General features: G+C 40.0%; 1 protein-coding gene across 4 annotated transcripts in view; it reads right to left on the minus strand.

Moving 5' to 3' along the window:
* The window catches only part of TRPM1 (transient receptor potential cation channel subfamily M member 1), an 86260-nt gene that overhangs the window by 20911 nt on the left and 49257 nt on the right, over positions 1-16092 (minus strand). For all 4 annotated transcript variants that reach the window (XM_074549484.1, XM_074549485.1, XM_074549482.1 and 1 more), the window contains exons 5-18: positions 15621-15834; positions 14790-14914; positions 13960-14131; positions 11387-11561; positions 9729-9852; positions 8222-8294; positions 7327-7427; positions 6309-6482; positions 5497-5631; positions 5164-5214; positions 3559-3699; positions 2916-2945; positions 1420-1709; positions 670-898 (exon numbers count right to left, since the gene is read on the minus strand). In XM_074549484.1, the coding sequence (XP_074405585.1) occupies positions 670-898; positions 1420-1709; positions 2916-2945; positions 3559-3699; positions 5164-5214; positions 5497-5631; positions 6309-6482; positions 7327-7427; positions 8222-8294; positions 9729-9852; positions 11387-11561; positions 13960-14131; positions 14790-14914; positions 15621-15834 (2034 nt within the window). The remainder of the gene's footprint in view (positions 1-669; positions 899-1419; positions 1710-2915; positions 2946-3558; positions 3700-5163; positions 5215-5496; positions 5632-6308; positions 6483-7326; positions 7428-8221; positions 8295-9728; positions 9853-11386; positions 11562-13959; positions 14132-14789; positions 14915-15620; positions 15835-16092) is intronic.

The following is a 16092-nucleotide window of genomic DNA, read 5'->3' on the forward strand; positions in this document are numbered from 1 at the left end:
ATATGGGTGACAGCAACTGCATAACTCAACAAAGAAAGGATTCTATTCACATGAAAACACACACAAGCAAACACTGCTCTGCTTCCTTGGTGTTGACTCACTCGTGTTTCTCTTCTTAGAGCCCCCTCACATTACTTGCTTTTTTTGTAAATCAAACAAATTAGGAAATATTAAAATCAGTAAGAGAGATTGCATCATCAAATCACAGAAGCAGGAAATAAAAATCACATGGTTTCACACAATGCAATTGCCCAGATTTCACTCTTTTCAACACTGAGTCTCAGCTGGTAAGGTATTAAGCAATTTAAGAAGCATGTGTCCACATATGGTTTATTTTATCTCTATTCCCATTGCATGGACCCCTAATGGAAATATTTTTGCTTGTCTACAACTGATTTTTAATAGGAGCATGTTCTAGATTAACAAATCTCATGCTTTATTGAAATCCACAATTTGTTCCTCAGATTCCAATCACGCTAAGTGTTTTATGGAGATATATTTTCCTTTGTCATGGTGTAATATTCCTTAGATATCCTGAAATTGGAAACTGAAGAAATTAGCTTTTAGCAGATATGTTCTTAAAACATCTCTAAGTAAGTGACTTTTGCTATGTGTAACAAAGTGCTGCCTCCAACAGCTCTCTTTGGGAATGCTGCAGGGCAGGAATACCTTCAGGCCGGGGTTTTTCCGCATGCGCAGCCGCCCCATCCACATGTCTGTCAGGAGCATCTGGCTGCAGGTGTGAGCAATGAAGTCCCTGTGTTTAGCTGCCACAGCCAGCTTCAGGCAGGTAGAATTACTCCAGTTTTTCAGTTCATATGTCAGCAGTTTCATGGCAATCTGCTCATCATGTTTATAGGACTGATCCAAGAGTTCAACAGCCAGCTGGCCAAAATCTCTAGAACAAGATAGGATCAGTGAAGTTACACTTAGAAATCAGTCTGTTTTGGGGTTTTAGCTCTGTTCACAAGGCATTGTGCTTATCCACACACAATTATAGTGACAAGAACAACTAATCTCTTAATTTGGGACAGTCTACAAAAGTTCTAAACACACTGTTAACGAACAGAGGGAATTCACTTAGACCAATAACATCTTGAAGGCAGTTTAGATATATCATCAGATACTCCTTAATTTCTGGGAGTAAGTTCTAAAAATAACTTTGTGAAATAAAACTAGCTAGTTTTACAGAGAGAAGCTCAAGAAAGAATGTATTCTGTCAGAAAAAATGCAAGCCTTCTCCTTGCTAGTGTTGCCTTGAGATCCCAAGACCACACTTTTCCTTGTCTGTATTTGATAAATTGGCTCCAAATGGCATTCTGTGAAACTACATTTAGAAATTATTCTACTGAACTAAAAGTAAAGTTTCTCAGCAAGCTTGTACCAAGTCGATAAGAAATCTGCTCTGCATCTACTAACTTTGAGTTGTTGTCCAGATCCTGAGAGATGTCATCCACCAGCTCACTCTCTGAGGACTCGTGGGCCATAGACTTGTAGAGTTTACAAGCCACAAGAGCCTTGGCCATGGACTCCTCCCCTCGTTGCCAAAGGAACAGGGCCATCTTCTGCCGCTTCATGAGCACAGCCCACACCATCAGCTCATGGAAGGGGTACTGAAAGCGGCTGACTTCTGGGTCATCCACATCAATATCAATCTCTTCTTCCTTTTTCTTCTTTTTCTTCTTCCCTTTGGTGGGAGGCTCATCATCCTGGGAAGAAAAATTGTTCCCATCAGCTTTTAACAGCTCACCTGGCAACAGCACCATGCGCGGAACAAGTACATTAATACTCTAAGTTCTAACTTGGTTTTGCTGTTTGCTACCATGAATGCAATAGGACAGAGCATGCACTGGGCAAGCACACATAGACTTAGATTTTGTGCAGGGTGCTGTTTCTTGTACACATAATTACAAGTCATCCTGGAAAAGTGCAATACACCCCCCAGTAGTGCAGGCATCCCTTCACACTGCAATTGTATACAGATCCCAACTTCACATGGAATTGTGCAGGCTGGCCTGCAACCAATCAATATTTACTGAATTCCTCTGCAGTGTCAGTGGGACTCTAACAAAGCTGAATTTTCTACAGAGGGGCTCCACTGCCATTTCTGATTCCACATGTCTGTGGCTATCTCTGCACATCTTCCAGGTACCAGAGCACTTTTCTGACTGACGTGCAGGCCATGGCAACATGCAAAAGGCAAAGACAGGCACACAGCACCCTAAAGAACAGCAAGATACCAAAGGGAGTCTTCACCTTGGAATAAGCAATCTCCTCCTATGTATGCAGTGCACCTGGAAGGTATTAAGTATCCCATTTCTTAAAGGGATAGGGAGGAGAGGCCATTACTACAGGAACCAACATGGAAGTAACTGAAGGGAAGTAGTGACAATGAAGCAGGATCCTGAAGGGAGAAAAGCCATGATTGGGAAAATTAGGGTTTAAAAAAATGTAGGAAGAACATTGCATATATAAGGCAGAGTTCATCATCACTGTAGACCTTGAGTCCAATTCTCAGAAATGGATTGCATGTAAAAGAAATTGCTATTCTACAAAATCAGTTCTTGTTCAAGCAAGCTCAGCATTATGCACTGTTTTCAACAAAATTTAAATCCAAATTCGGAATTCAACCTCCCACACCATTTCCAAAGATGACTCTTCAGCTCAGCAAGTGAGCATGTACTTCTCCTTGAGCAGTTTTAACAACTGCAAGTGGTGATCTCTGTTTTCTGTGGAAAATTCAGGGGCCATCAATTACACAAAGCATTTACCACCTCTGAAGCACAGGACATAAAATCTCAAATGGAGAACAAAAAATTAAGTCCTCTACACCCTAGGAAAATCAAATAAAAACAAAAGGGTATTGTACCAGGAAAGTTTTGATAAAACCAGTTTTTTTAATGAATCCAACTTACCTCCATTCCCAGTAGTTTAAGAGCTTTTGGCTGAATATTAAAAAATAGAAAAGAGAATCAGTTAGATGGGAGGAAAATTTGAAAGACCAAACAATACAAAGCAATCCCATTTTCATTTACAAATGTACAGCACTTATTATGAAACTTACTGTTGTAAAAAATTGTACCAATAGTGCTGCTATTAGTTACTCTTCATTTAAGTTGTATTTGCAGGAATGCAATGAGTTAGGAAATATTTATCCTCCACTCAAAGGAAAGATTTTAATTCAGACTGGAAAGTTAAATGAATAATTTGATAAATAATGCTTGGAGAATGAAAATCAGCAGATGGTCACAAAAGCCAAAAAAAAAAAAAAAATTAGTGCTTCTAAGCACATCACAGTTAGGAATACTTGGATTAGGAATACTGGAATAGGAGGAAATTCGCCTCCAGGTCAGTGCATTCACCACCTCTCATGTCCTGATGTCCTTTAACAGAGATGTCTTACAACTTTCTTACATAACTTCGCTCTTGGAGTTTCATGCTCTACCTTACAGCACTTCTTTAGAATTTAATATGCAGTGTTTCACAAAAACAAAGAAACAGTGTTACTTATTTTTTACTACTACTACAATGGGACATCTAGAATTAATTAAATCTTACCCTCTTTGGTCCAAATAAATTATTATAAAGAGTCCGAAAGCTTTTCCGAGTGTAGTTGCAGCGATAGGCTCCACCCATGAGATATTCCAGGACAAGGCCAATATCTATCAGGCTGATATGATAATCTGGTGGAAGATTTCCCTAACAAAAAGACCCACAACTTAATGAGGATTTAGGATAAGAAAACACGACACAGATTAAATTGCCTGGCTAGACATATGTCACAATTAAATTGGAACATGGGTATTACCTACAGCCACTGGGTTCAGTCTTTGAGCATTTGTATGAAATTAACTGATTCACATAATGAAATTTTTTGGGGTCATAGCTTTTTGGTGTTGTTGTTGGCAGAATTCATATTTCTGAACAAATTTTCATTTGATTTACTCACATATGAGTGTCCATACAAGTTTATATTTTTTACAAGGGTTATATTTATGAACTTAAGAAACTCTATACTAATTATCATCCAGTATAAAAGCATGACAATTTCATGGTGACTATCCCTGCAAATCATACTTCATATACTTTTTAATTGAAACTTATATTTCATCATATTATCTACAGCTGAGACTACAATGCAGACCATGATTAATGTGCAGCCCAGAACCAAAGCAAAAGGCAAACTCTAATTTTGGCAGTTACAGCTAAAACTGGATAATTGTATTGACTCCACTGGAAAAACAGAGTGCTTCATGGTCCAGGCTACATCCTACAGCAATGACTGGTTCTACATCACCACTGAGCAGCTGCTATGATGGAACAAGCACAGCCTAAGGAAGCACATCACCTCCAGGTTAACCCAACTGAATCCCCGGGACTGCCGCTGAGGGAGGGAGCGTGGAAATGCAATGGAAAAGAGGAGAGACAGACAGACAGCAGAATGCAGAGGAACATTAGTGACACTCACAGTGAAACACTGAATGAGAAAAGAGTTAAGCTATGAAGCAGATGAATATGAATTATACATTAACACAGTACTGCATAATCCCCACATCTGAACCTCCCTGGAATGACTGGGAGTTTCCTTGCAGAAATTAATACAGATAATATCATGTAGCTGAATTTAACTGAATGAAAGCTTCAAAGCCTCTAAGAGAGAAAATACAACAAATCTCACAATGACCCTCCCTACTCACATACAGTGAACAAATTTTCATGAAATGGAAACAAATGAGTAAAAAATTTAGGACAGAAGAGATTTTCTCCCAGATAGACTAGTGGAGGAAAAGTAACTGGAAAACACACAAGGAAACAAACGTAATGCAAGAAATTCCACAGTCATGAGTGGGGCTTCCAGTTAACCTAGCAGGCCTTTGCTTCCACTGTAATGCTGCATTCTTGTAGAGAAGAAACACAGACAACCTAAATCTCAAATGCCACATTACACTAGAGGAGCTTAATTCAGCTAGCTCCTTAGTTTTTAAATTACTAGCACTGCCATACCCAGCTCAGACTGACATCACTCTTTGCTACACAGGGAGACATTTAACTTTTCTTAACAGCAGCCATCTAATTTCAAATGCCTGCTTGGCCCCATGCTATGCTTGCTTTTACTGTTGATTCACATGGCTAATGCAATCACACAAATAAAACACTGCTTACCTTTTTCACATCTCTGACTAGCAAATGCAGCGTATTTGGTGGACCCAGTCTCTGAAACAGAAATAATTCACGGTCCATTAGAGCTTCAGTTCCTCAGATTTTTTGCAAACACAAACACAATTAGTGATCTGGCACCTTAAGGATAACTTCAGACAACAGCCATGTGCCATCACACCCCAGAGGGGAGAAAAGAAGGAACTGGGCTACAGTGACAAACACCTTTCTATCAAGAGCTGTGTAATATCCCTTTTGTATAAACCCTTCTGTGGTGATCCAAGTCACATACACAGTGGCAAAATACCACAGGGCTTCTTAGCATTTCTGCTCACTCACAGTGTTGTACAGCTCCTCCAGGCGAGGAATAGTCAGGAAGTGCTGCATGTTCACTCCATTCTCAATGAGCAGCTTCACAAAGTCCACTCGATCCAGGACCAGGGCGTCCAGCATAGCCTGCTCCAGGGAGTTCACCTGAATGGCAGGGTGGAGAATGGGAGAGCACATGAGTACAAGTGAGCTGGGTGGGCAGCAGCCACAGCCATTTTCACTGCTTAGGATATGGACTGAATTCCCACAAATGTTGAGTACTCTGTAAGTACAAAGGAATTTAGAAAGTAACATTTTAACCCCATGAAGTGAGTAGAGATAGCAGGGTTTTCCAAACCTTTAGCAATACAACTGTAGCTTTCAGTCTTTCAGCATGTAGCTTTCAATCATTTTGTTTAGCATTTTTAACTAAACCATGCCTGACAAATTACATGAAAAAGAGATTTACTTGCTCAGCATGATAGGAACAAGTTAAACCAACACATTCACAGAAGGAAGATGTTCCCTGGTGGTCTTATTTCCTTCTCACAAGGGCAGGGAAGAAGAGGCTGCAGCTCAGTACTGACTTGTACTGCTATGGCTGCATGTGGTGCCATGATGAGATGGATGGATTCCATCCATTCCATCCCATTCCATGGGAGGAGAGAGGGATTCTTGGCTCTAACACCAAACAGCATTACTGCAGAATCTACAGCTGATCTTGTGGGAATGTGCAAAAGAGCATTCTACAGAATGAAAGTGTGTATCTTCCTTCTGTCTTTGTACCACAGAATAAAAAAAAAAACCCTCAGCATTTTTTTATGCTAATACTTTCATCTCACCCAGTTCAGGAGTTCAAGTTTTCTTGGGTCTGTTTCTTCTTCTGGTTCTTCTTTTGCTTTTCCTCCTTTTTTCTTTCCTTTTCCTTTCCCCCTGCCTGCTTTAGTCTGAGGTGCTGGAGATTTCTTTTCCTTCTCAGGAGCTGTACCATCAGGAGCTGTAAGGCTTCCTAAAGGCTGTGTTTATAATGCATTAAAGTATGAGAAATCTAATTGATCTTACAGTAACTATTTAACTGAGTACACTCCTACCAAGCTAACCCCCCAGTCACCACTTCTCACATTGAGTCAATTAAAAATGGTAATTTCTTTAAGGGCCTTTCTGCATAGTCACAGCTTTACCCTTTTTAAACAGTTGTTAAGTCTAACTTTGTAACATTGAAAGTCAAGGCAGTGAAGGAGATTGACTGAGGAAGACTTCTCTTGAGAAATAAAGTCAGTGTGAGAGGACTGGGACACTTCAGGTCCTTTGCTCTCCCTGAAAGCAATAGTTGTGAAAATAAATACCAACAAGAGCTGGACAGAAAGAGCCTTACAAGAATGCTGCATGATGCCAAAGCACATCCATACTGCAGAGCAGAGAGGAGAGGACGGAGAGCCACTCACTGGTTCACTTCTGTTCTGCAGACAGTATTTCTGTCTATTCCTCTCAAGACACATTTATTCTTCAGCTAAGGTCCTTCCCCTTTCCAACCTGTCTGCCCAGGGCAGAGGCACACATGCATCACACTTTGGAGGCTAAACTTGCTCCAGATAATGCTTAGATTACATAAACTGCACAGAGAAGAAAACTGGATTGCTGCTCTCCTCATGACACTTTGGAGTAATTCAGCATCAGATGGTTCACACAGCAAAGCAAAAAGCATCAACACAGTGAGACATGAAAATAGCTTAAATAAACGATTTTAGTTACACAGGTGAGCTGCAGTGTTTCACCATTGCTGCCAGGGCAGCACCAAAACCCAAGGTGTAAATATTACACAATTTAAACTACTGACAAAGAAAGAAAACTTTGTCTTACTGGCCAGTGGTGCCCAAAGACAAAGATCTGGCTGCGTGCAATGTCTACACGATTCCAGGCCAAAGCCAGGCTCAGCTGGTCTGGAGCAGATGCATTGGTACCTGAAGAGAATCCACAAAGGTTTCGTATTTCACACATGATGAAATAAGGCTGGACAACCTTCTGCAACAACTAGAAAACAGCAAGTCTGGCTCCATATCATACTACCATTAGAATAATTCTGACACAAAGCAGTAGATTCATCCAATCAAATTATAGCATCTTCCATTTAACCCTATAATCTTAATTTCCAAAGGATTAATGAGATTTTCTCCCTTTTTTTAAAGCTTCCACATTGACTTTTATTTTGATGCTAAAGACAGATATTTAACTCTTCTTAAAGACCCCTCAGCTCCTCTGGCTGATACTGTACATAAAAATGGCAATTTGGGGGCTCCAGAGATTCTATATAGAGCCTGTATCCACTACTGTATACCCACAGACAGAAAATAGTTGTCTCAGCAAACAAAACAAACCCCAATTAAATATGGAACTGATCCTGTTGCTCTAAGGTTTAAATGGCACAATCTGAGATCTGGAGAAATCCAGGCAGCCTTTCATCTTCCCACTTTTTTTCCCTAACTGTTTTAATGTATGCTAGAACTGCAATAAAATGAGCTGCAGCATCAGCAATAGAGTTGTTGCAGCACTCCCATCCATCCCACACTTTCAGGGGAGGAAAGCCACGCAAAACTTTCAGTCTAGATTTTATGCTTCATGCAAATCTGAACATGAACCAAACACACCCAGGCACTTGTTAAAATCCAAGTGAAGAAATCAAAGACTTAAACAAGAAAAGTGAATGTCAGACAGTGCATAGGGATGTCCTCTTGGGATGAGTGCCTGGAACACCCACCTTTGAGGAGAGCAGTGAGGATGGACATCTCAATGTCGTGCTGCCCTTCCGAGCCCATGCGGAACACGGTGATCTAAAACCAAACGCACCAATTACAGCACAGGAAAGAGACACTGAACATGTGGATAGAAAATGGAGCAGCTTCATTATTCCTTTCAACTTTAGATTTTTCAAAAAGTACAGTTCAACTAATTTTTTCTTTGAAATTTCATTTTGATAGAAGAGTTTAATTAAATTCTCTCAGTCAGGTTATCCTAAAATATCGCTGCACTGGTGAACATGACAAACTTAATGAAAAATCTTCACCAAGCCCATGTATTCTAAAATAGGGTGACAAAACTGCCATGCAAAACCAATTGTTTTCTGATGGTTCTATTACTCCCTAGTAGTAATGGAAATGGAAATGCTAGTTACCCAAGATAATTATCATAGCATCTATTTTATTGATGATAACACTCAAACACTTTTTAGCTGCAGGATGTGTTACATATGAAAATCAAAAAGGCAGAACCAAGTAAAAAAAAGGCAATTATTTTTAGTCACATTTGCTTAGTTCAGTCCATTGCAATTCAATGATTTTTAAAATAGTAATTAATGTAAAGCTTAGCCATTTAACTACATATTAGATAGCTAATTATTCAAAAGCAGAATAACCAAATATTCTATGTTAACAAACTTAATACAAATGCAGACCAAAAAACCTCAAATTCTTCATTTTCCAAAAGCAGCTATTCACATTAACTACTGAGAATAGCAATTTTCTCAACAGTTAGAACATATTTTGCAGGAATGCAAAGATACATGACGTTAGAAAAAGAACAACTATGGGAAAAATGTTACTAATTAGCAAGAACAGACAAAACTATCAACAGAAAACCATAACCATAAGTCTGCTTAGGCTGCACAGCCAGTGTCTGAATTTTGCTGAGTAAACCAGGCATGCTCTGATGCACATTTTAAATTCAAAACAGTCTGACTAAAGCAGCTGTGGGCTCTCTTCTTCCCTTTTCTCAAACAAATTTTTTAGGAAGGCTGATTCTGTTTTCAGTCAGCTCATCAGAGTCATGTTTACTACCAACTTTACATCCAGTGAAGGTGTATGTATGGAACTCACTTTGGCACCATATTTACAAAACTCCACAGAAAGGATTACTCAAAATCAGAGTCTCAGAGATTCATTCTGCCTGCAAAGACACAGTGGATGCAGTTTCGATACACTGCTTCCAGACCACAGATGTGAATGTCAAAGGTTTTCTTTTCCTGAGCACACTTTTCTCTGCAGCTGGGATGTGGGAGACAGGCAGGAGCCTGAGTGAGGGCTGCAGCACACACAGCAGACCTGCAGCAAACCAGGGGCAAGGAACAGGGGAGGACCTTCAGGAACACAGAGCTTCAGTTTCTTTCAACAGGTCTGTCAAGCCCCTTTCCTGGGAAAATGGCACTTAAAAGTACTCTAGAAAGTTTGGTCACAGAAATCACCTTTGTGAACTACTTTTAGGATACTTACAAGTTCTTTTTTTTTCATGCACTCCATAAGAATGACAAACAGCTGATGAGCTTGATTCCTGTTGTAGTTAAAGGTTTTCTGGATGGTAACTAGAAGCTGGTCCCTAAGGGATTCATTTATTATCCTAAATGAAAAATGAGACATGAAAAAAGACATTGCCAGAATGAATGTATCTTCAGAAGGTCTGCTGTTTAAGAAACTATAATATCCAGGTATTCCTCTTATATATCACAGATATATTTCTGTTAGCAAGTTCAGTCTTCAGGATTTTATCATTAGGCCTTACGGAACCCATATCTTTGCTTCTAAATGTTCCAAGTCCTTTTGTATATAGCTAAAAACCCCAAAATATTTCACACTTCTGATATGTCACCTTGGTTATGGTTTTAAACAAAGGACTGAACATGCTAATGCATCTGAAACCTCTTAATACCCAACTGAGAAACAAATGAACAATCCAAAAGATAATTTAAGAAATTAGATTGAAAACATTATAGAAAGATCTGTTATAGAAGGGCTGTTTTGTAATGTTTGCTCTCCCAAAGCATTACGAAATAGCCCTTCAATCTTCATCCATTTTCCAATAAAACATATGTGTTTTCAGATTATGGCAAACATTACCAGCAGATGAGAGGTGTAGTAAAATTCAAAATTCACTGTGAGAAAACGATTGGACTGACAAAAAATTCTCATTATAGATATGCCTTACTAGATGAACACATATATCATCATTATTGGAGAAGAAAATTGGACACTGCATCATATGCACTGTCAGTGGGAGGGGAAGTCATGCAGTGGGCACATCTCTGAAGGCTGATCCTGATAAGATCTTTCAATTACCTATTTCCCTAGGTGATAGGGAAAATGAATAAGAAAGAAAAAAAAAAGCAAGACAAGTTTGATCTAAACTAAGAAAGCTTGTTAGACAGAAAGGAAAGTTGCTGAATCATAAATACTGTGGGTGCAATTAAATATGTGCTGTGTCTAAACACCAACAAAATCCAGCATAAGAGCTGCTCTCCTAATTCAGCAAATAACATCCACACTGCTTGCAACACTACTTGTCTGCTTAATATTTAATCCAAGCTAAGCTTCAACTTCAGTCCAGGAAATAGGTTCTATCTTCAGCACAAGACAGGTGTGCCACAACCTAATTAAGACAAATAATAAGGTGTTTGCCTGGAAGGCAAAAGCAAGAGAATGAAGGAAACCCAAAAATTCCACAGCTGGTCTGGCACTCTTGGACAGTGAAATTCATTCACACAATACAGCAGCATCAGGCAACACACATTTTGCAAATCCATGCATTAATTAACCTCAGCCCTGGCCTGAAGAAAAGAGTTACTCCTGGGAACCTGTCCTTGCTTCTATCATGCTTAACCCAGCACCAAATATAGTGCAGCAACCCTGATGGAGCTTGTAAAACAGTGTGCTGTACTGAGAGCAAGCTCATTTCAAAGGGCCATAACATGTATTCAAAGTGGTAATAGCTTCTACTCACTAACTTCAGGGCTAGGACCAAATGGGCAACAAAAGCTGACTGACAGCAGAATGCCTCTGCTAGCAGCATTTTGTCCTTGAGGGTTTTTTTAAATGAAGCTCTATGAAAGCAAGGCCTACAGTCCTACACAGCTTTGGTGAAGATCTTGAACCCTTACCCTCCTTCCTCTGAGTACTTGTGTGCAAATGACAGGATGTCTGACGCTCGCCCGCTGCCGTCGCAGATCACCACCGGGAGAGGGGGGTCTTCCCGCAGACACTCCAAGACAATGGAGATCACATTGGGACCTCCTTCTACTATGAGCCCAACTACAGGAACACCTTGCCCCAGTCCTGCAAAAACCAGAAGAACAGAAACAAGAAAAAAAAAAAAAAAAGAAGTGTCATTGAAACTTAGTTTAAGAAATTGAGATAAGTGGATGTGAATTCTGTGTTAGAGCGTTGCTTCAAACCAGAAGGAAAAATGATGGCCATTTTGTGGCCAATGTGAGCAAAAACATCCATATGCTGTTCCCCAAGCCCAAAAGGAAAAGAGGAAGATGTCTCTCTGCCCTTGCTTCATACTGATAACTCATCCACTCAGTATTGGTGGATGTTTGTAACCTCTCTCGACAGACACCAGGTACAGATAAATCAGCTAACATGACTGCTTCATCAGGCTCCCAGCCTTTGATGCTTTACCTCTTCATTGGTTACCTAGGGAAGTCTTCAGTGAGGTGACATACCTATGCTTATTCCTAAGATAAAAAAATGGAATTAGTGTTTTTATCATGAGGCAGAAATGGCTGGCCGATGGAAGAGACGACAGCTGAGCATCCCTTTGCTGTCCCTGCCTCACTGTGATCTCCAGGCATAGGATGACAAAGGGAAGCCCACAGGTCACATGGTCTCAGTAGCCTTGGTCACAAGAAACTTGGGGAAATGAAGGACAAAACATTACCTGAATGCTGACTAATTCCACTATCATAAGCAATTGAATTCAGTTCTTAACCCGTGAAATGACCAGCGCTTTATAAAGGTGCACTTTTTTTGTTTGGCTGAGAACGCGTGAAAGAGTTCATGTTTTCAAGCTGGATTCCTCTCTGCAGAGCAGGAACACCATGCACAGTGACAGGAGAAGCTCCTGACATCCTCCTGTCAGTACACCCCAGCTCTGATAAGGAGGAGTCACAGAGCACGGGCCCACCTGTGTGTCCATGAAATCTTTAGTGATTCCTCCTGAGATTTCCAGCAGAGGTGCCTGTGCTTGGAGTGATTAAGAAGAAACAAAACAACTCCCTGTATGCTGTAACTAGCAAGTGTACTGCAGCCCTTCACAGAACAGGCTTCTAAGTGTAGTACCAACTTTGCCCTTCTCATGACAAAACCATCAAACACTACCTAAACCAGAGTTGATGTTGGTATTAAAAGAAATGGACAGAACATCTTGTCCATCTTGTCTCTGGGCCCTGAATTCCTGGCCTTTCAAGCCAATGCTCCATTTCACAACCGTCCAGCTCTGCCAGCACTTCTGCAGAAGACAGAGATGACAAAAGCAGGAGCAGGCTGAGCTGCTTCCACCTGTGGGCAGCAGCACCTGGCACTGCCTCCACGCTCAAAGGCAAGGGGCAGCATTTTGCTGAGCTGTGTCCAAGGCTCACCACAGGCACAGGGCAGCACTTAGAGAATTCCCAGAACATTTGGATACCTCATGGCTGATCCCTGATTGCACCTTTTGCTTTACCTGCCACTCTACTTGAGTTTTCTGCTCTACCCATAAGAGCACTTAGACCCTATAAGGAACTTCTATGGAGTTCAATGTAATTGCTGTTCTGGATGTTTATTTTTTCTTATTTTTACAGGCTTACACACTTTACAGAGGTACCAGTAAGAGGTAAGAAAAGCAACTGGTAGAACTGTTGTAGATTCTCCAGTAGCTCTTAACTGATGTGTGAATTGAAATACTATTAACATTTTTTGGATGATTTTTAATTAGGGTTGTGGAGTTATTTTTAAATAGTTTATATATTTTTTTATTTCACCTTTAAAAACTAATATTTTACATGTTAATGAATATATATATTTTAAAATAATTATTTTCTAAATAACAATGGGAAAAATTCTAGAAAATTATTTTAAAGAGGCCATAATAGCTGGAAGAAATTTTAAACTGCACAAAACTCTAAATATGAGAGCATTAAGGTGAAATTATCTTAATTGTCATTAAAAATCAAAATGCCTGCTAAGTTTATCAGGAAGACCAAAGTATTTTGAGTGACATATTTCTAATGAAAAAGATCCATTTGTATAAGAGAGAAAACAAAATGCTTGTGTGAATATTCAAAATCAGAAATCACTAAGCTGCACAGGATTCCTGTAAACAGGAACTGTAAAAAATCCCCTCCTTCTGTGTGTTTACTGATGCTTATGAATTCTAGCCCAGAAGTGCACAAATTCTTTGCATTTCCTTTTCCTTAGATTCTCACTGCTTTGAAGCTTCTCCTGACTATGATTTGTCAATTTTTCCTCATCCCTTTATGCAATCCTTACTCCATGGTGTTCCTGCCCGGTTCATGTGGGCTCTTTCATCACTTATCAAACAGCACATGTTCTAGTCCAGTCACACAGTCCTGATCACATTTCCATGGAAAGAGCTGGAAGAAGCCTTTAATTTCCATAATTTCAAGCGCTTCAAGCCCTCCTTCCCCCCCTTCAAGGCGTCATGGTCACAGTTTGCCCCACTCGTACTTACGCGTGTTAATCTTCTGGAGGGAAATGTGTTTTTCCAGCTGACGCCGTAACTTGACTTCAGCTCCATATTTACCTAATGTGCCATTGTCTGCCAGAATGAAGTGGGTGTGGGAACTGTTGAGCACAGAGAGCTTACTTAAAGGGTTTGACATGGTTTGGTAAACTCGTGTTACCTGCGTGCCAAGAGGAGAGATGTACCTAGGTTAGAACTAAGAATCAAATGGGAAAATGCCCCACACTACCCCACAGTGGCACACTCAGAGTCTTCTGAGGAAAGAAACCAAGCAAACCTCTATAAAAACCAGAGGAGAATTAGAAAAGGAGCTTGCTTTTACATTCCAAATCTGTCCTCCTGACAGCACTGTTTTCCTTGGAGGATGACAGTCAGATTGTGCACTCCCCTGCATGTTCCCCTAAGCTCATTACCATGCTCTCCTTGTTCACACACTGTGCTGTTACATAATCCTCTTAGTGCATTGGAAAATACATTCTCATTTGGAGTTCCTAGTAATTCATATGCCACTCCAGAGTACCCACCTATGATAAATGCCAGCCCGTATGTGATTTACAGAAGGCTCAGAGTGCCACTGAAGTTAGGCTGTAAACCCGTCACCACAGAGAGGTCTTTACTAATGAAAGCAATGGAAACCTCACCAATTCCATATTTACTTTGATCTCATTTATGATAACCTGAGAAATATTCTTAAACAACAGGTTTTCTCAAGAAATTGTTCCATTTAACTTTCTAGACCTGTTTTAGAAATGGAAAAAGTAGTATTTCAGAAATATTAACAATGTATTTTTCACACAGCTGTTTCCTTAAACACTTACATCTTTTCCTATTAGATCCTCCTTGTTTTCTACAATGCCCCACGGTGCAATTCCTATGGCACATATTCGTCCTCTGGATTTGGAAGAATGATCTTTCAAGGCATCTCCCACATGGCGAATGACACCTATAGGCAAAATTAATTTAATGCATTTTTGGCACTTTAGACTGATCACTAAACAACAGAATTTTCTTCTTGCCTCTCACGGAGCTACTGTGTTGCTTTCACTACTAAACTGGTACTGGTACTTTATAGTAGAACATGCAATGCAGAGAGCCATGGTTTCATTTTGTAATGGTTGTGTTGTAAGTCCCATGACCTTCTCACATCATTGTGCTGAATTCAGTGATGTCTGTGGAAGACTTACCCCATTACCAACTTGCCACAGTGCAATCTGTCCCCTTGTCTGTCTCGTGGTATTTTATTCATTGGACAAAAACCACGACAGCAGGAAATACACTTTCAGTAATAAAAAGATCTTTGTACAAAAAAACCACACCAAAGCTAAATTTGAGTAGGAAACTTCTTAACTACAAGGATAACCAAGCACTAAAAGAAGTGTATTAGAAGTAGTGGTAGATTCCTTCTACTGAAACCAAGGCTGAAATTTCTTTTCAGCGGAAACACCGAGTAATGCAAATCAATACTGACCCAGGAAAATCTTATGGTCTGGGCTGGGTAGGAGATTAACACAAATGATTACAATGCTCCTTTTTTGATCTAGTGGGTAATGACTCGTTCACGTAGACTTAAATCTTCTGCCTGTGGGAAAGATTAGTGAATGAACATCACTGAATTCTTAAGTAAACTAAAAGTGATGGCAATTGCTTACCTGTACTAACACCACCAGTGAAAATCCAAGCTCCTGTGGTCATGGCAGCCTTTATCAGACCTTTTCCAAACACTTGCTTTAATTTTGGTTGCATTTCAAAGTTCTGGAGGCCTCCATGGACAGAGATTAGGAGTTTGGGCAGTTCCAGTTGCCAGTCTTTCACCATGAGATGCAGCAGAGAATCTGGTTTAGTGTCATAGGACACACGGATGTACTGCAAAGAGCAATGTGTAATGCTGTAACTCAGCCTGTTCTAAAAATTCTCTGAGCAAAGAATGGTTACTGCTTGCCTTTCATCCTGAAGAGGGGGTTTTACAATTTTCAAACAAAGAAACAAACCTAAGTTTGGATTTCTTCAGAAGAGTGGAAAAACAAGAGATTTTTTGCAGAAGTTTGAACTGCTTTTACTTTTACTGCTATGAAAACTCCAGAGTCTGTTGAACACCAGATTAATAAATATCTTAGAGTACCC

The sequence above is a fragment of the Zonotrichia albicollis genome, chromosome 11 (genome assembly GCF_047830755.1).
Source record: "Zonotrichia albicollis isolate bZonAlb1 chromosome 11, bZonAlb1.hap1, whole genome shotgun sequence".
Taxonomy (NCBI): Eukaryota; Metazoa; Chordata; class Aves; order Passeriformes; family Passerellidae; genus Zonotrichia; species Zonotrichia albicollis.